The 21001-nt window shown below is 43.1% G+C and overlaps 1 protein-coding gene across 4 annotated transcripts in view; it reads left to right on the top strand.

The window, feature by feature from the left end:
- The window catches only part of LOC147630315 (uncharacterized), a 15609-nt gene extending 2378 nt beyond the window's left edge, over positions 1 to 13231 (top strand). For 2 of the 4 annotated variants that reach the window (XM_086810157.1, XM_086810158.1), the window contains exons 2-4: positions 9717 to 12027; positions 12163 to 12575; positions 12673 to 13231. In XM_086810157.1, coding sequence (XP_086666283.1) covers positions 9870 to 12027; positions 12163 to 12575; positions 12673 to 13119 — 3018 coding nt within the window. In that variant the 5' untranslated portion in view covers positions 9717 to 9869 and the 3' untranslated portion in view covers positions 13120 to 13231. The remainder of the gene's footprint in view (positions 1 to 9716; positions 12028 to 12162; positions 12576 to 12672) is intronic. The other 2 variants (XM_086810159.1, XM_086810160.1) reach the window with 2 other exon arrangements.
- Positions 13232 to 21001: the final 7770 nt, after the last annotated feature.

Genomic DNA, 21001 nt, shown 5'->3' with positions numbered 1-21001 from the left:
TGTCTCTAGCTAGTTTGAATCCCCATTTCTCTCTTGCTGGTGGGTGTGTGGTGCTTGTTAGGTCTTTTGAACTCTCCCCTCGTTTGAAGTTCTTGTACTTCTAGTACGGTTGGATCCATCTGAAAAGATATTGCCTAACGATTCGGAGCTCCAGCTTATCGGAATTTCTTGTGGGCTCTATTGATCTATCATATAAGATGTGTTGGCTAATTAGATCTTTGTACGAACATGCATCTAGCAGATCAAGCGAACCAATGAGACAATTTGGCATATGGATCTCTACCCTGGTGGGAATCCGCATGCCTAGTACCTCGCCTTCCTCCAGTTGTGTGTCCGGGGCCTAACCGGGTGGTGCAAGGGCATTGTTGGTAATGTTCTCTAGATCCGAAATGGTTGTGACTGCGAGGCAGTAGAACAATCAAGTCTCTTAAGGACCTCCCCAAGTGTCGTGGGTACTTGGGTAGCTCTTGAGAATGGAGATAGTGGTGTTGGGGATGGTGGTGTCACATGCACCCATGCACTGAGGTGCTATGTGACACATTGGCTGATCATCAATGCTACATTTGTAACATTTGTACATCAATAGAACCTTTTTAGGATTTATTTGTTGTACGCCTTGATCCCATTAAGAACCCTAGTCTAGGGACATGTTAGGCACGAGCTACATAGGCCACATTTGAAGCCTTAGGTGTTGGTATGCTTAAGCCACTTGGAGAACAAAGCATTTAGGTCTTATAGATGCATTGTAGACGGATGTAGGGATCATAGGCTTTGGCCAGCCATAATAGGGGTCCCATATGGGGCCCTTGGCATGTCTACCTCGTCCTTGCATTGTCATTCCCACAGTCAATCGTCGTCAAGTTTGTTTCTTGGTAAAGTTGGCTGTGGATCAGTACAGCAAGGATTCCACGCATGCAACATGACTTCATTTTTGTGGCGATGGCATCCGCATTGAACATTGATGTAGGGGACACAGGACCCCATAACAAGGTGGAGGCCGCTTTTGTGGGCAAGCAAGTGCAAGTGACCCCTATCTTTTGTGGGCAAGCAAGTGCAAGTAACCCCTATCTTTGGAAAGTTGCACATACACATCCAGGGTTATTGTCATGTGCATGCCCGTGCCACGGCTTAGCTTAATCTTCAGCATGAACTGTCTTAATCCTTGATTAGTGCAGCAGTTAGGACAGCATGTAGTGTCAGCATTAGAAGCATCATCATCAGCCTTAGTTTCAGCACCATCATCTCATCATCATCAACATCAACCTCATCTGGGGGCATGAAACCCTGTCGGTAGTAGCACAACAGCTAGTATAGGACGTTTGTAGCCAGTCGGCTGTCCTCAGCATGAAGGCCAGCACAAGGGACAGTAGCTCAGTCAGCACAGCCCATTTAATAGGAAATTTTGAGGAATATTCATGTCCACAGCAGGCCGACAACATCTGGAGCTGGCTGACCAGCACCTCAGCATATATATAAGCATAATTCAGGATTCAATCATTCATCAAGTCTCATTCAGCGGTTCACCCATCGCATTCATTAGTAGAAGCTATGTAGAAGGGCCAGGGTCACCCCTATGTGGTGGCTGACCAATAAGTTGACTATCAAGAGTAAGTTTTCGATGCCTTGAATAAATTACATTCTCGAGAGGTTGAATAGGGCCAAGGTTTTCTCGAAATTGGATTTGAAGAGTGGGTACCACCATGTTAGGATTGTTGAGGGGGACATTGCACTCAATAAGTTGACTATGAAGAGTAAGTTTTCGATGCCTCGAATAAATTACATTCTCGAGAGGTTGAATAGGGCCAAGGTGTTCTGGAAATTGGATTTGAAGAGTGGGTACGACCCGGCTAGGATTGTTAAGAGGGACATTGCACTCAATAAGTTGACTATCAAGAGTAAGTTTTCGATGCCTCGAATAAATTACATTCTCGAGAGGTTGAATAGGGCCAAGGTGTTCTCGAAATTGGATTTGAAGAGTGGGTACTACCAAGTTAGGATTGTTGAGGGAGACATTCCCAAGACAATCTTCCGTATGGAAAGGTCCTACTACGAATTTGTAGTCATGCCTTTTGGCTTGATGAACGCCCCAGCCACATTCAAATGCATGATGATGCGGATATTCTGGGACTTGATTGAAAAGCGAGTGTTCATATTTTTAGACGACATATTGGTATTTTCAGCTACAGTCGAGTAGCATGACATTGATGTGGAGAAAGCTTTGAAGTTGCTGGAAAGCAATGAGCTCTATGTCAACGAGAAGAAGTTGGAGTTTCATCTGTTCGAGGTTTACTACATTGGATACATAATCAGTGCCAAGGACGTTTGACTTGATTCGGCCAAGGTAGTCGAGATAGTCAATTGGGAGATACCACAGACAACTTACAATATTATTTTTGTGGGTATATGGCAAGCATATTCCAACCACATCGATAGATTTTCTAGCCTCTTGGCAGATCTCACAGATCTGCTTAAGGGTGTCAAGACTAGAAGGCAACGGACCCAAACGACTCCACGAGCTTTGGAGGCATTCAAGAACCTCAAGATGACTTTGTCAAAAGCTCCTTGTCTAGTGCTTGCCTCATGGGACGAGCCATTCCAAATGTGTGTAACATTATAATTGGAGCTATTTTACAACAGAATGGCCATCTAGTAGCTTACATGTCCCATAAGTTACTTTTTGAGTTCAAGGTATTTGCCTTTAGTTCAAGTAGTTTTGAATGATTCATTTTTTTCTATTAGCAAGACTTCTTATGAAGCAGTGTTTGGAAGACCATTCCAGTCGCTATTGACTAGAATCTCGTCTTCAGTACTTGAATCAAACAGATTGACATAGTCTTACTAGGAGATCTTGGAATCAGTTAGATAGGTTGGCTAAAGCACAGGAGGTCTACACTTGACAGGCCAATATAAAGACCGAAGGAATGTGAAGTTCTCAGAAGGAGATTGGATTTATCTTCGGATTATGAAGCAACAACTGAAGCAGGTGGACAAGCGATGCCCAAAGTTATCATTCAGAAGCTTCGGACTGTTTTTTATCTAGAGAAAGATCAATGAGGTGTCAATGAAGTTACCTCCGAGCTGGACTATGCACTTTGTGTTCCATGTCAATTGGCTAAAATTATATGCAAGTCCAATCCCTTCAAAGATTAAACATGAAGCGGAGCCAGATATAGTTGACAAAGCTGAAGTGATGGTTCCCGAGTAGATCCTTTTGCACCGCTTCAAGCACGGCTCCAACCGAAGACAAAGACAGTTCCTCATGAAGTTTCAAGACTGAGGGACTCATAAAGTGGTTTGGCTTGGCAAAGAATTCTTTGAAGACTATTCGGCTTTATTGACAGACTATTTGGAGGCTATGCAGCTTCCGTCAGAAGGGGATGGCACGTGCATCCCCACATGGACATATTGGATAACAAGGTGCAGGACCTGGAGTGGAAACTGGTCCCATGTGAGCTCCAATCCGGGATAAGTCAGCCAGGGTTCCACTCCAAGCATCCAAGGTCAGGTGTCCGAGTCTCGTACATGGTCTTGGTCAGGTTTAGGGTTTAGGGTTTTGGTCAGGTATGCATTGTCCTGCTTCATGTGTAGGACAATGCATACTTGACGAAGACCGTTTACGGGGATTCTCCTTTTGGAATGATGTTAGGTGTCCTAAGTGTTTGGTTTGCAACGAGATGCCAAGCATTTGTGTAGAAGCATGTAGTTGTATGTAGAAGGGGGCCAACCCTTTGGGCTACCCCAGAAAGGGAGCAACCAAGAAGGCTGGACAGCCTGGGCAGGCCATCACAGGGCCTAGGCAACAGCCTGGACAACATGCACAAGGCGGCCAGCAACGCTAGGTGTGAAAAGTGCTGCCCATTAAGGGGTAATTCAGGTCGTGGAGAATAATTTGCAGGCCGACCCCTGTTTGAGCCGGACGACTAGCACCATTAGGACCTATAAAAGCATAGGCATGATTTTCAGTCAAGCATCTCATAACTCACAGACCGTTGCTGTATTCCAAGGGGCAAGACATCTAAGGGGAGTGCTACCGCCAAGGTGAAGAGTGCAGGTCAAGACCAGATCATCAGTTCTTCAGATTTGCGTTATTGTACATCATTCTAATAAAGCAAATACACCATTTTTGGGGGGGGGCTTTGGTCAGGTATGCATTGTCCTGCTTCATGTGTAGGACAATGCATACTTGACGAAGACCGTTTACGGGGATTCTCCTTTTGGAATGATGTTAGGTGTCCTAAGTGTTTGGTTTGCAACGAGATGCCAAGCATTTGTGTAGAAGCATGTAGCTGTATGTAGAAGGGGGCCAACCCTTTGGGCTACCCCAGAAAGGGAGCAACCAAGAAGGCTGGACAGCCTGGGCATACCATCACAAGGCCTAGGCAACAGCCTGGACAACATGCACAAGGCGGCCAGCAACGCTAGGTGTGAAAAGTGCCCATTAAGGGGTAATTCAGGTCGTGGAGAATAATTTGCAGGCCGACCCCTGTTTGAGCCGGACGACTAGCACCATTAGGACCTATAAAAAAGCATAGGCATGATTTTCAGTCAAGCATCTCATAACTCACAGACCGTTGCTGTATTCCAAGGGGCAAGACATCTAAGGGGAGTGCTACCGCCAAGGTGAAGAGTGCAGGTCAAGACCAGATCATCAGTTCTTCAGATTTGCGTTATTGTACATCATTCTAATAAAGCAAATACACCATTTTTGGGGGGGGCCCTATAGAGGGTATTCAGGACCCAATACTGTGTTTGACTCTCTCTCTCTCTCTCTCTCTCTCTCTCTCTCTCTCTCTGTGTGCGCGCTCGCATTTGTCTATCTATTTTGTGCGCTATCTTCGTCGCGGAAGATTGCCGAATTCTGAACATTGAAGTTACTGATTCTATCCACCAAGCTTCCGCATGTTACACTGTGTACCTACTGTACCTGCTGTACCAGTAGTACTTGACTATCTGTGTTCCTAATGTACCTGTTGTACTAGCACTGAGCAGTACTCGACAATCTGTGCACCTACTGTACCTGCTGTACCAGCAGTACCCAACTATCTGTGCAAGTAGTCTATTGTATCTGCTGCACCAGCAGTTCCCGACTGTACGTAGTACGGTACCAGCAGTACCCGAATGTACTTGCTGTATCTACTGTAGCCACATACTGTACCTATGTACCAGCAGTACCCGATTGTACCTACTGTAGCCGCCTACTGTACCACCAGTATCTGACTGTGCACCTGCTGTAGCCGCCTGCTATACCTGACTGTGTACCTGCTGAAACCCTAACTGTACTTGCAAGTACTTGCTGAAAGACCTACTGTACCAGCAAGTACATACTGAAAACCCTACTGTACCTGCAAGTACCTGCTGAATATCATCCTACATTTATAGTATCAGATGTACGTGCTGCTGTGAACCAGCACCAAGTGTACTTGTTTGAGTACCTGCTATTGACATTGCGTACGAGTTACCTGTTCGTGTGCTTGTACTTGTACTTGTTTGGGCACTCGTACCAGGCAAGTTTGAGCCATGTTCTCTGCGAGGGTGTCAATCAGGCTCTAGTATTAGAGCGTGCCTATTTGTGCGTGGTCTTGGAATGGCAGTTTCGTGTTCACTTCCCTCCAAGTGTATGAGATTGGTGGCCAGGCTATTTAGACTCATTTGACGAGTCCGGCATCAACAAACTACTCCAACACACTTCTGTTTGGGTAACTTGTTTTCATACTTTCATTGCATTGGATTATCTGGCTGGCAAGCCCTTGGAACTTTGTACAGATTAAAATACTCCAATAATATACTTTAGTATTGAGGGGGTGGGGGTCGGCCTGTTCGTGGCCCCACTGGCGGTGTATTGTGTAGTGCTTGTCTCTTTTGTAGATTATCTTGTGCAATGATGTATCATTCAGTTGTTATGTGCAATGTGTCTTTTACATATTAAGTGTGACGTGCATATTGTTTAGGAGACGGTGCCCAAGGATGTTCACACGTAGCTGGTGTAGTTACACGCCGCCGAGGGCAACGGAATGGTTTCCAACGGCTTGTACCCTCCTCCTAATGGTTTCCAACGGCTAGTAGTTGAGCTTGGGAGGGAGACTGGGCTGCTGGGATCGGCTGGTTAGGAACCTCCACCATGGGCTGAGGTCCTTCATCTTTGGCTCTACGTGAGCGCTCCTGCTGAGGCCTTGGGTGTGGGGGGCGTCCTCTGTGATCCTGACGCCGAGGGCAAGACCTAGCGGTGGCCCATCTACCTGTAGATGAAACTTTGGTTGAGGAGTTCGACGTACTGTACCCGCCGCTGAAGATTCGGGTTGCCTTGGAGGTTGGAGATCCTCTGGGGAAGCAATGCATACTATAATGGACGGGCTGCCTGCTGTCCTGACCACCACAAATGCGGCCGTCTATGGGGACTCCAAAACGTCTCCTATTGATCGTCCAATCGATTGAATCAGAGAGTGATACTTCTTTTGGAGGACGTGGAAGCCAGATACATTTGCCAAGGGGTCCGATGCAGGGTCAAGACCATGGTGCCATCTTGCGAAGAATGCGTGAGCGTTGCGTATTGTGATGGGACTTAACTGCATCACATGATCAACCATTGTGGGTCAATTCAAACTCCACCTGAGAGTAGCCAAACCCAAGAAAATGAATGCCGATGATTTTTTTAGGCTTAGCAAATCCTGGATTTGTTTGTGCACAAGGTACGATCTTGCGAACCAAAGAAAGGGCGCGAGGGAGGATATTGTCGAAACTAAGAGCTGGAGGTGTGCCTCTGAAAATAGGCAAGGGACGGTGGCCACGCTCGGGGATGATGGAGCGGTGGCCATGGAGTCCTCCTATAAAGTAAAGACTATAGACGCCTACTCTCGCCGATGAAGAACAACCCGGAAGCGAAGCACCAGTGTTGAGGAAAACGAGTGATGGAAGAGGGAGGGCTGGTGAGACGGACTACCCGCGAGAGGAGCTGACAGGGAGATGGGCAGCGCAAGGGGAGGCAAGGGCAAAAGCGAAGAGGAAGAGGAGGGCGAGGAGGGGGTAGCGCGCACAGTTAGGAGGGCTGCGGAGAAGGAGAGCCGGCATCGAAGAGGAAGGGGCAAAGGCTAAGCAATGGTGAGACGGACTACCCGCGAGAGGAGCTGACAGGGAGATGGGCAGCGCAAGGGGAGGCAAGGGCAAAAGCGAAGAGGAAGAGGAGGGCGAGGAGGGGGTAGCGCGCACAGTTAGGAGGGCTGCGGAGGGAGCGAAGGAGAGCCAAGGGGCAAAGGCTAAGCAATGGTGGGGGGCTGAGGTGAAGGAGGGAGGTGAAGCGGAAGGGGAAGGCGGACGCAAGTGGGAAACGGGCAGCAGCGCGATGGAAGGAGGAAGCGGGAGATGAGGGAGGGGGAGGCGGACGTGATGGCGAAGGCAAGGGAAGGGGGGCGATGGCCTGGACAATAGGTGCACAACAGGGGTAAGCACAGTGCAAGCTCCACCTTTTTATCTTCTGTTCATTTTTAATGGAGTTGTTTTGTTGTTGAACTGAGGAAATTTGGTAGATATTGTTAAGAAAGTTTCTTTCAACGACGTAGTTTGAAAGTTTCTTTCATTTTGTGGGCCTTCAGTTTGGTGATTAAACTTTGAACTACGTACTCTACAATGCCATCCTTCATGCGATTAGTTCCCCTCCATTGTCCGAAGAGCTATGATTATTTTCTTAAGCTAAGGTCGTATCACAAAAGCTTTTAAGCACTAACCTTGAACACACATTATTTCTAATAGAGGCTTCTTCATAACCAGAGACTGATATGCATGTGTGCGCATCTCAGCTTTTTTTATTTCATGGGTTGAGCACACACCCAAGATGCTTTATTGCATCATGCCACAGGCTTGAGCAGAGGAAATTTCCAACGAAGTCTTTGAGGGAGAGTCTTCACTGTTGCCGTCTGCACTAGGTGGATAATCTTTGGCGTAAGCGGTGGTTGCTTCAGTTTTGGGTTTGGGTAGTACTACAGGAGGACTCTTCTCACCTGCCGTTTATTGGGTGGAGTTCCTTCAGTGTTTGGTGTCATGGAGGCACCACAGGAGGACATATTAGTTTGTCTTCACCTTGGGAGGATATGCAAATGGGTCTATCTTCACAATGCACATATTTCTTGGAGATTGTATCGACAATAGCCGGATTTTTTTGCTGCAATGTATCAAAGGAGGGATAACTTGGAGTATGTTCCATAAGGAGATGGTGGTCTAGACATACAAGTGCCGAGCAGTACTGATAAATACATTTTGGTGCAACTCTTCTAGGTTATGTTTCTCAGGTTGGAGTGTGGATAACGAAGTTTTGCTAGGCCTTTATTTGGAGTGTTCTTCCCGGGAGCTACTGGAGGATACTCAGCAGCCTGCAAAGTTCTTCCTTGGATGGTTGGACAAAAGGCCTCCGCTGGATCAGACAAGAGTTGGTCATACGTAGGTTTCTTTGTAGGTCTTTGTGCTGATGCAGTGATGGCGGAATGTGAGCCTTCACACTAGATGCGAAGTTGTCTCGTAGTGTTTGGGATCTTGGGTGCCTTGGACGAGCTTTGCTTGGATCTTTTCTTTCTATAAGAGGTAACTTTATATGGATACCATGCAACTGAGGGAATGCAAGTGGGGGAGAATGTGACACACCTCACCTTAGGTACGGGTTGGACAAAAGGCAAGGGCTGGATAAGACAAGAGTTGGTCATGTGTAGGTTTCTTTGTAGGTCTTTGTGCTGATGCAGCGAGGGCGGAATGTGAGCCTTCACACTAGATGCGAAGTTATCTCGTAGTGTTTGGGATCTTGGGTGCCTTGGACAACCATGCAACTGGGGGAGAATGTGACACACCTCACCTTAGGTACGGGTGGCAAGCACGGAAGTAGGCATAGGAGACTGGCCTCACAGGTGGCACATGTGGCAGGTTGGCCAACAGCATGTATGCTGGCCAACCAGCAATAGTGATGTATATATATATGTATATTGGAGAATGGTTGTAATCATATGCATTCCTTAGTGATCATCACCTACAGAGCATCTCTCTTTTGTACAAGCTGGTCAAGGAGATCTTAGGCAGTGTGGCTGAGAACTGACGTCTTCATTCTCAGTCATCTTTTGTACTTGAAGTACAGTTATTTTTCCTTGTACATAATATAGACCAAAGTTTAGGACTCGTACGTGTGCTAGCAGTATGTGCGATTCTGCCGAACTCTTTTCTATCTTTGAAAAACCTAGCACATAGGCACAAGTGTTCTACAAGTAAGGTGTACACAAAGTGGATGTTTAAAAAAGTCACTCTACATTTGATTAGCTGCTTGGTTTTCTTGTGTACTTTGTACTTTCTGCTTCAGAATGTGGCTGCATAATGGTAACAAAATTACTCGTCAAGGGAGGGGCAGGTGCCTGAGTCTGTTAGGACCTGATGCTGCCTGTTATGTCGCTTTGTTTCATGTCGTATCCCTATCAGTTGGCATTGAATTGATTGTCTTAAGCTAATTTCTTACATTTATTTGCAACAAAACACTTTGTCGTCACTTATTTTTGCCCTAGACCTTAGCGACTCTGTCAAACAGTTTTAAACTAGTTCGATGAGTTCTTAAAAAACCTTAATCAATGAAGTCTTGAAGTTGGCCACTTGCATTCTGAACACTTAATTTGAATGTCCCTGAAATGGATCTGTTGATTCTTACCTTGTTAAGGAAGAGGTTCAATCTTCATATGGCAATGTTTCTGTTACAGGTGCAGCATAGTGCTTTGAATGGTCAGGACTTGCATCTCCATGCTGTAGCATTCTGTGAGGCTATCGTGACATCATGCTGTTGAAACAGGCATCTTTGGATACTTTGTTCAGGCTCGAAGGTGAAAATTTTGAAGGGCTGGAGTGTATCTAGGATGCGTGGATTATCCCCTGCATACACGGGTGAGGATCCAGCTAAAGATGTTTACTTTGAGTTTAATTTCTTTAATGGAGTGATGGTTGATTGCAAAGAAGTTAACAGTGCAGAATGGGGGCCGTGGCAGTCACACCCAAACCTAAGCCATAAGATCTGGAATGCATCTGGCTTAGAGGGGAAACTTGATTTTGAACATTTGAAAATCAGGAGGGAAGTGAAGGATTTCAACCCTTTGAACCTTGACTTGCAATCAACCATGGAAGGCAGACCTGAATGGAGAAGGGAGAAGCATAAGTCTCCAAAAGGGGATGGTAAAAGCGATGAAACTGTTAATGCAGCCATTGGAATGCAAGACTGCAACACTGGTGATGGCTCTTTAAGCTGCATCATGTCCACAGGTGCTTGTGCTATGGACTGTATAAGTTCAAGAAACAAAGATACACCTGATAGAAAGAAGGTCCAGTTTTTGAGTGGAGAGAACAACATTCCTTTGAACCAACAGTCATGCTTTGAAAATAGCACACAACATAATACTTCAGATCCACTCTCAAGGAATTCATTTGGTTCAACTCCGAGATATGACTTGAGTGATGATTTCCATCAGCAGGGCCTTCATGGGGTGTCAGAACATGTGCCTTGCATCAAATACCATGGTGATGACTATGTTGCAAGAGATCCTCAACATATCCCTTGCATCAAATACCATTGTGATGATTATGCTGCAAGGGATCCTGTAAGCCTTTCAACAGGACATCTAGATTGGCTCTGGTCTGAAGAGCCTCAAAGGCAAGACGCTTCACTTGCTATACAGAATGAGTACAGACCATTTTCCGCATGTTCTTCCACTAGCATGGTGGCGGAAAGCAATGATTCTATTGAAATGGGAAGTAGACATGAACTCTGTCACCACATGCGTGAAGTGCTAAGTCCAGGTGACAGAGTTAAGATAAACAGTAGGCAGAGCTGGAAAGATGCAGGAAATGATCCTGGAAAATCAGCTTTAGGAGCTTGGGCTGCTGTTGTAGGAGCAGACTCCCCAAGGTGTTCTTCCATGTCATTGACAGACCTGGTAGAAACGACTAGCCCCAAGACTGGCACGAGGGATTTTGCTCATCGGGAAAGGTCTACTTTGGCATCGCATCTACAGCTTGCAGGGAGTGCTCTTGCCGACCAGTTTCACAATGAAATTTCAAAGGAAACAGACATTGATCCTGTCTGGCTATTTTCTCCTGTGCACTCATCCCTGAGTAGCAACTCAACCTCAAAAAGGGATTGTACAGGATTGAAATCAGAGCCAAGAATCCTATCTATAAGCGAACCCACTACAGATGGAATTATACATGGGCTTTTGCACTGCACCCTTCGAGAAGGCCTGCCAAATTACACTTTCCTGCTTGATGATTATGATGAAGTTGTAACAGCTAAAATTTGGATGGAGGATATCATACTGGGGGAAGATCAGGGCGCTTGGAGGTACACGTTTTATTCCTTAAGGGGGGACAGCAAAAAAAAGGGTAAAAGTGGTTGGAAGCATTGGAGAAGAAAGGAGAAGCTAGCATCTGTACTCGTTGGAAAGATGAGAGTCTCTAGTGTATTATGCTCTGAACCAGGTCATGATCGAGAAGTAAATGTGTCTGTTGAATCCGAGTTTGTTCTTTCTATTGCAAGAGCTCAAGAACCATCAATCATTGCACAGGCAGATTTTTCTTCCCAAATTAGTTTATCATCCCTAGAGACTGGTCCGCATGGTTGTAGCAAAGCCAGTTATACAGCCATCAACACTTCAAGCTCCCCCTCTCAATCTCGTGCATCCTCATCTGATGGTGGACACTCTGATGTGTCATCTCCCGGTGCGATCTCTGCATGGTATGTGTCACAAAGCCTGATACCAAGCAGCTTGGCTTCACCGGACAGTGTGACAGAAGGCAGGCAAAAATCTCGGAAGTGGAGCTTACACTCAGGAATTTCTGGGATACGAATCGGGAAGGCCAAGAGAAGAAGCCAACAATCATCAAGCTTGATTGCACCCAATTCGAATTTTAATACAGAGGAATCTTCAAGTGACGTGACTTGGAGCCAGAGTCAGCCTCATTCAGAGTTAGCTGCTATGATCATCAGTGTGCCCTTGGAAATCCAGGACCAACGAGTGTTGGCAGGTATGCTGTTTGTAGCAGTGTATTATGCTTGGAGTTCAAAATGAGTCTGTGTGAGGGTGAACTGTTTTGTAAAGTGCTTGAAATGATGTCTTGTAAAAGAAATGAATAGCGCATTTGATTTTCTTGTTTTTGCAGAATCGATGCCAAAGAAGGTACTGGGCATGAACCATGGGATCATGAATCAGACGGGCCAGGTTGGATTAGAAGAGCATAGGACTTGGGATGAAGCATCAGAATGTGAAATACGCAGGCATGGTGGCCACATCCATCACACAAAACACAAAAATCATGAACAGCACCGGCAGGCCAACATCACGGTGATTCTGCCATCTGGAAACCATGGGAGACCGCTCAGTGATTCCAAGGGTCCTTCACCTTTGATAAAACGATGGAAAGAAGGTGGAAAGTGCGACTGCAAGGGGTGGGATCTGGGTTGTGGGCTAATGGTCCTCAGCAATCAACAGCCCAAAACACAGGGCATTGAAAGCAAAGCATCCAAATTAAGGGAATATCAAGGCCAGGGCAAGCCCTTAACACTTTATAAGCAGGTTTGTCTTCAAGTTACTTAACCTCTCATGTAGCATTATTTCTTCTGTCTGGGAACCTCAGGTATATTAATCTTTGTTTTGGGGATCTCTTGGACAGGACACAGATCAGGAAGAGGCATACCTTAGTCTTGCACCTCAAGAAAATGGACTCATTGCTCTCGATTTCCGAGCACCTCTCTCGCCCTTGCAAGCTTTTGCAATGGCTGTGGCAATTCTGCACGGCAGGGGATCAGGTGTCCCAGATGTGGACACATCCCACAATATGCCGACAGTGGCTAATCCTGAGGTTTATGTTCAAGAGAAGATTTCTCTGAATCAAAATTGTCGACCGGGTCAAAAGGATGTAGATGGGTCAAGTTTGGGCCTTATGAATTGGAGGGAAGATGAGGGGAAAAGGATCACTGGTCATGTGCAATTGTCAACGTTTTCAAATCAGGTCATGTCACCTGCCAATGACACTCTTGGTGGAGCTCATATAAAAGTGCAGGGAAGTGATGTTCTCAATTGTGCTGCTGAGCTTGCACTCTCCTTTGAAAGAGTGTGAAGGATTGTCCAAATCAATGGAGATTTCTGACAATGGGTTCCTTGCAAACCTGTGTAACCATTTCATATTATTGTAACTTTTATTATAATGTAAAAAGATCGCGGCTTCACCCTTTGTTTTGTATGGGTAGAGGAGACGAATTCACATATTTGATCAAGACGATTGATTTTGAATCACTTCCCTTGTGGCTAGGTTACGCCCTCGACCATGCTGCCTGAGTTTCATAGATACTTCATTTCATCCACATCCACTCTCAAAGAAGGCTTGACATCCACTAACCCAAGAAGCCACTCTTATTACCCTTGAGACTTGCCTGACTTTCTTGGAGTCTTCGGGTGCTTCTATGATTTCTCTCAGGGGTAATGGGGCTCCATTATGGCTTGATTATGAAGGTGGATATGTGTGATCATCTTCAGGGTTTACCAGGGTTTTCCTCAATGAAGCTGGATGCCAATGATAATGTCTTTTAAGCTGCTGGCAAGGATCTTAACTGGCCTTTCTTATGAAGTTGCACTCCACCCCTATCTTATCTGTAAGAAAGCGCATTGTAGAAGCTACCATCTGAGAACGTCTGCAGAGCTGCTCTAGTCAAGTAATGTGCCAACAGAGTGCAAAAATATCACGGAAGTCTTAACTTATATGAAGCCTCTCTTTAGACATGTCCATGACATGCTGCTCAATAGCTTTTTGCCCCCAACATAAAAATGCCCTTTTGGGGAGCTTCAGTAACCTTAACCTTGGTTCATGTTATTCATCGAGTTGTGGATTAGAGTGAATGATAGTTGGAGGGCTTGATTATGCATGCTTTGAGCTTCGTGGGAGACCACTAACTATGCTTTATGATCTCTTATTGTGTACTTTTCTTCAAACCTATGGACTGGTAATTTGGATGTCACATGGATTAATTGCCCAATTTGTTTTGGCTCTTTTATCATGCAATTGTTCATGTTATATGTATCTTGCGTTTAGGCCAACAAGGATCTAAAGTGATGTTGTGAGTCGGCAGTCATTGCCATCTTGTTAACTCTTATCCTAACAGAAGTGATGTCTATATTGACCTACCTTCTTTTCCTATTGTAAGATTCTGTGCCGTCTTCTAATAACGGCACAGAGAGCTCGAGGTTTGATCAAGCTGATCCAAGGGGTATCAATGTCCAACACAAGGGCATAGAGAGAGAGGGAGAGAGAGAGAGGGGGGGAATATAGCAAGCAATGGTCTCAGCCTCCAATCCCTCCGTTACTTTTGGGTAGGAACCACTCCACTTCTCATCCTTTGAACCCATCTTGAGCATGTATCTCTATCTTGATGTTAGCAGCAATTTGCTTTTTATGTCTTTTTATGTCTTCAGCATTTCACACTTCATGTGACCACCACACAAAGCAGCCAAGATGTTCTACCCAACTTATTATGTATAGCTCTCTTCAAGAGGAATAGCTGTCGTGCTTTGAATCCAGAGAGGCTTGTTACGTTTAACAAAGGTGGTAGTTATGGCTTTGTATAACCAATGTTACACTTTCAACAAGACTAGAGGGGTGCAACCTAGGCTCTTATAGAGGCCCTCTATTCTTTCATGCATCCTAGCAGTCATTTAGTTATCTCTATCATGAAGTAGTACCTTGCCATAGTATATTCCCTTATGTGTGCATCATCAAGTTCTTTTCTATCACTAAAGGAGATTGTCATCTTTTGTGATCAACTCTAAGGCAAACAAAGCTTGTTTCTTCTCTCTTAAGTTCTTCAATTTGCATTTGATCCTCATAGTATGATGCGAATTGTGTTACAATGTATCCTCTGTGCTGTGAATTGTGTTACAATGCATGTTGTGTTTTCTTACATGGTATCACAAATGTGCTCACATTGCTTTGCAAATTATGCTTTAACATATTTGAGAAATGGCCCAAGTGGCATGCATGAGCAAAATGCTTTAACCAATGCACTTGTAAAATTATATCTCCAAATCCAATTTTATGCAACATGGAGGGAAGGCTTGATAGATCCCAACAAGCTATAGAAGTATAAGGTTACCACCTCTTTGGAGGTTTATCGTGTATACAAAATTAATGTAAAGCATACCTGGATGAAAGATCCCAAACAACTAGGTTGTAAAATCTACATGCTCATTTTCAATAAAAGAAGATGAACAAGTAGAAATTGACAAACACTTTTCTCACAAGAATGAAAGCTATGTGTGATAAAATAGTATCGGTGAGGCTTGCAAGGAAACACAAAGAAATTGCAAGCAAATACATAAGATTATCTGCCCCAAAATCAATTCTTTCGATACTCTTCTCACCACATGGTTTAGGCCAAAGTTAGTGATATTTTAGGAGTTCAACTCCATGCTTGTGGGAAATATTTATTAGATTTCAAGGTGAAGTGTAGGCATTCTCCATGTGAGTTGAGGGAAAAAAACATAGTAAAAAATTTGATAACATGAATAAAAAGAAAAGCGTTTATACTATAGTAAGGAAGGGAATTATGCCAAAGAGTGCAACAAGAAGCAAGCATATGCTAGGAATTGTACTTGAAGGATAACATTGCTAAGCCTGATTACTCCATCATTGTGATTATGGAAGGGGTTTCCTAAGAAGTCAATGTAGCAGTGTTTAAGTCAAGAGCGTACCTTAGCCTTTCTAAAGCATGTGCCATTGGGGGTCTTGCCTTAGAGCCATAAACTATAGCTTCCTTATGTGGGTGCGCTAGTTCGTCTCTCACGTCCTCACTCTATTGTTACACCGGAATGCTCTTTTACCAAAGGGGTGAAGGGAGAGCTCTCTATGCATAGATGGAGGCAACAAGAGATGGTCCTTCATGACGGTTCTCTCTCACAAAAGGCCGGGAATAAAGGGGAATCTAATGTGAGAAATAACCTACACCCAAACAGGGAAGCTAATGCAAAGACACCAAAATAATGTATGATCAAACTATGAAGCAACGATATCCAAATCTACAATTGGATACCCAAAAATGGTTTGATGGAATATTTATGGTGATTCCTACTCTCTAGGAGCATGTGGAAACAAGCTAAAATGGATTCTCTGTGAATGTACTTCACGACATGTATTATGAGATTAAGCATTGTATAAGCAATAGGCCACTTATGAGCATTGGGCATGTCGGCCATAGTTTAAGTGCGTGCGAACACTTATGGCCTTGTATATAAGTCATTTCTCTTATAATGCAATATACTCTCCCATCGTGCAATAGAGTCTTACTCTTGCTAATCCTCTTGTGAATTACGTTCTCTAATGCATGCTAGTGAGTGTGTGTGAGTGATTTGAGGTGAGTGTTTAAGATGTAATTACCCTAAAGTAGGAACTAATGCTGATTCATCCTCTCTCACAAACATCAAACAAAGATCTCTCAAAGCCATTCAGAAAATCACATTCTAACATTCCTACCCACATACAATTGCAATATCAAGCAAACTATTCATTTCTTCATTCAGAATTAGGATTAGGAAAGATAAACATACACTATGAAGAGAATTCTTTGATGATTTTTTTTTTTTGGAGAATAGCTCTATTATGTATTCTGATTCGAGAATTACATATATAAGATACCCACCCATCAGCCTAAAACTACTTTGTACCCACCTGAACTACCCATCCATTTAGATTATGTCCTTTAAGATCCCATGAACATTCATGTGGTAAAGCCCAGTATTATAGCAAGCCTTAACACCTAGCACACCCGGTGGATCGGATTTGTGAAATCCATGACTCGAACTAAAAAATGTCCTAATTAGAATATTTTAAAATGATAGTGTACTCAAAATGTTTTGCAAAAATAAGAACTACTAGCTAAAATATTAGAAAATAATCTACTCTTGGAGATCTCTAGAAGGAAGTTCCCATGGGAATGGAACATCCTGGGATAACAAGGTACCAATCACCAGCTTTGGATTTGCAATCTGCATTAGATTGGCTGTGAACTGATCATCTTGGAAATACTAAGCAAATCCCAGTAGCTCCGAATTTATTCCTTCAAGCAGATCCGATTTCTCTACCTCAACGTTATCTTTGTCTGAGTATAGATTCAGAATATCGATAAGAACATATCGAATTTGTTGTGAAGATGGGCCTGTAACTTTTCTGTCTTTAGTTTGTTTCTGATCTACACGACTGATAGTTTGATAATCTTCAAGATTGATTGTCTTGGCTTTAGTGAACTGAACTTGAAGTTCTACTTGTTGTTGTTGTAGATGCATTCTTACTCTATTTGCATCTGAGATTCCATTTTGACATATTTTAATGCCAATTCATCATACTACATTACTTTAGCTAGCTGATCCTGACATTTAGTATGTAACTCCTTTTGAACAACCAACAGATTCTTCATTTTGCCAAAAGTAGTTCTTGTTGATTGACACAAAGATGGAAAGCTTATGGATAGCAGCAATAGCATCAGAGCAAACCCAATTGTGTGCTCCCTTACTATCCTCTTCAAGTTTCAGAAGCTATCGCATTCTATGATTTACATACTCTTCACGAGACAGATTTTCATACACCACCACCCTCAAACTAGGTACTATAAAATCCATAGGAACAACCACCTCCAAACTATACATCAATTTGAAAGGACTCATCCCCGTGCTAACCTTGAAGGCTGTCTTGAATGTCCAAAGTGCAGAATCCAACTTTCTGTCCCAATCTGTTCTGCTCTTTGAAACAATATTCTTCAGAATTTTAATCAGAATCTTATGAACTTTCAGCTTGGCCATTGGCTTGAGGATAATACACAGTTGATTTTTTGTGAACAATCATATGGGTGGTGATTAATTTAGCAATTACCGTATTCAGGAAATGTAGCCCCTGACCCAAACTTGGTCAATGTTCTGATATAGAAATCTGGCAACACTAGAAGCTTTATTGTCCTTGAGAGCCTCTGCTTCCACCCATTTAGTGTAATAATCAGTTTTGCCACACCAGAATATATTGATTCCTCTCTTTCAGTAATTGAATTATTCCTTTCAACTGGTGTCAACACCCTGCTAGCATAATAGATAGGTCTGGACCAGCCCTTGACTTTTTCTTGCATCAGAATAGCTCCTAAAGCAGTATCTAAGGCATCCACAAAAATATGAAAATCAAGACTCCAATTAGGTGGCTGTAAAATTGGTGCAACCACCAATATCTTCTTTAGGATTATTCCTGATCTCTACCCCAAATATACACTTCTTTCTTTGTCACTTGGTCAAGGGCACATAGATATGAGCCAGATACCTAAGAAATTTGTTATGCCATTTAATTTGACATATATATTAGACTCCTTGATTCCTTCACATTCTTAGGTCTATGTCCCTTCCCAATTTCTTAGGTCTATGTGCCTTCACATTCTTAGGTCTATGTGCCTTCCCAATTTCTTCCACCTTCCTTGGGTCAATGGCAATCCCCTCTTCTGAAATTATGTGACCCAAAAGGACACCTCTCTTAACTGCAAAGGCACATTTTATAGAATTCAGGCTAAGCCTGGCTGATTAACATCTGTCCAAATAGAGCCTTAAAGAAGTCAAATGCTCCATCACTTTATTAAAAATACTAAACTCATTAAGAAAAACCCTCATGAAGGAAGTTAGAAAATCAGTAAAGATTTCTTGAACCATTCTCTAAAAGGCAGGTAATCCAAAAGTCATGAGATAGTACTAGCATAAGCACCCCATTTGGTAAGAAAAGTTGTTTTATCCCTGTCTTCAGGAGCCACCTGAACTTGGCTATAACCACTGAAACCATCAAGAAAACTATACATAAGTAAAGTATCACAAAAAGGTAGTGGAAAAGGATCATAAACTGTGGCATCATTCAATTTTATATAATCTACACAAACCCTGAGTTTGCCATCCTGTAATTCATCTTCTTGAACTCTTGCACTCCTAGTCTGGTTCTTCTGATAATTTTTTTTTGCTTGGATCCCAGCCTAAGATTCAGACCAATCATTGGACAACAGCTCGACTTCAGGATCTAGTCTGTCCATGGATAAATTTTCTTCATTCTGCTTTAAATCTTCTTCAATCTGCCAACACTAATTCTTAATTGACCCCCTCGGCTGTGTCAGTTGTGGGTGATCTGCCATGTGATACTCATGTATAATATGATCAATAACAATCTCAAAAATAGGTACCAATGAAGGATTAAGATTCAAAAACTGGACTAGGCTCCCAGGCCTCATCAGGCTCTGGCTCCTTGATGCTATTGTCAAGTTCTGATACTTTGTGCTCGGTCAAACCCCGAAGCAACTGCTCTCTAACTGCTACTCTCTAACCGGTACCAATCCCAGAATCTAATCTAATGTGAAGTGAACTCGAGTCTTCAGTAGAGCTTGATATTGATTAGTTGACTAGTCCCATATTGGACTATCCACTTAGCTTAACCACATGACTTCTAGAATCACTTCCACCATCCACTAGTATAATGCTTTCAAGAACCGAATGGAGGAGTTAGATCAAACTGTACCCATTTTTGTGCTTTCTGAATTTCCCTCCAGCAGCCAGACAACTTTAGGCTCTAACTGACCATAATCTAGAATAGTTTTTTTTTGACAATCACCTTGTTTAGGTAATCGTAAATGGAGGAAAATAAATTCGCCCCATTCTCATTCCGAGCAAACGGAACTGTCTCCCAGTAGTAAGGATGGAAACCAGGCAATTTAACCACAATGCCTTTGGAATCCAGTCCTATGAAGACTATGAAAACAGGTCTAAAAGCCTCTGGGAACCAGGCAAAACTATGAAAACAGGTCTGAAAGCCTATGAGAACCAGGCAATCGAACCACAATTCTGCTGGAATCTAGTCCTAATCCGCTCAAGGATAGCAAACCAGCAAACTGTACTTGTCTAACTCATCGAGAAATTACTGAAACTCAAAATACGAATCTAATCATCATCATCACCGAAGGGAATCTCCCTATGCCCTTTTGGGCTATTTGCAGGATTAAGGTGTAATTACCCTAAAGCAAAAACTAAACAAAGATCTCCTAAAGCCATTCAAAAAATTGCATTCTAACATTCCTACCCAAATACAATTGCAACATCAAGCAAACTATTCACTTCTTCATTATCAGAAAAGATAAGCATACACTATGAAGAGATAATTTTCTGAATGTATTTGATTTCTGATTTTTGAGAATAGCTCTATTGCGCATTCTAATTCGAGAGTTATATATATATAAGATATCCACCCATCATCCTATAACTACTTTGTACCCACCTAAACTACCCATCCATTTAGATTATGTCCTTTAAGATCCCATGAAGATTCATGTGGTAAAAGCCTAGTACTAAGGTTATGGAAAGCCTTAACAGTGAGAGGAGTCAGACCGTTTTAGGGTGCCCGTCCAAGTTGTAGATTTGGACACAGTTGTTTCACAGTTTGACCATACTTTCTCATGGCCATTGTGAACAATAGAGCTACATGGCCATCGCAAAGAACTCATTGTTTTATGCTTGCATGAAACATGCTCATGCATGGAGAGATCAAGCTATTTTATTGACTAATTAAAAAAAAGATGTATTATATGTTCACCAAGTCTCTAAGGAATGATTGGGTTTGTGAAGAGGCGTTTTCATCATCTCAATATTGAGTCTTGGTGGTAATGATCACTTTTGGGTGTTTTTTAAGGGGAGTGTTAGAATCCATGCTCCACCCTCCTTATGTTATTGTAATTTCATCTATAGCTAATGATATTGTGTTATTGGCTAGAACTAGTTATATGTTCCAACTCCTTTGTTTGGAGTTTAGAAGTTATATCCACTAGACCACTTTGGGCTTCATATATATATAAAGGCACTATATTCTCTCGTACAAACTAGATACCATTCAATTATCACATTTTTTAAAAACATGGTATCAAGATCTTCTTGTCATATTCTTTTGTTCACCATTC

The sequence above is a fragment of the Cibotium barometz genome, chromosome 16 (genome assembly GCF_041138505.1).
Source record: "Cibotium barometz isolate CiBa-2024 chromosome 16, ASM4113850v1, whole genome shotgun sequence".
In the NCBI taxonomy this organism is placed as follows: Eukaryota; Viridiplantae; Streptophyta; class Polypodiopsida; order Cyatheales; family Cibotiaceae; genus Cibotium; species Cibotium barometz.
Note: the sequence above shows the minus strand (reverse complement) of the source record. Positions and strands in the feature narration are given on the sequence as shown.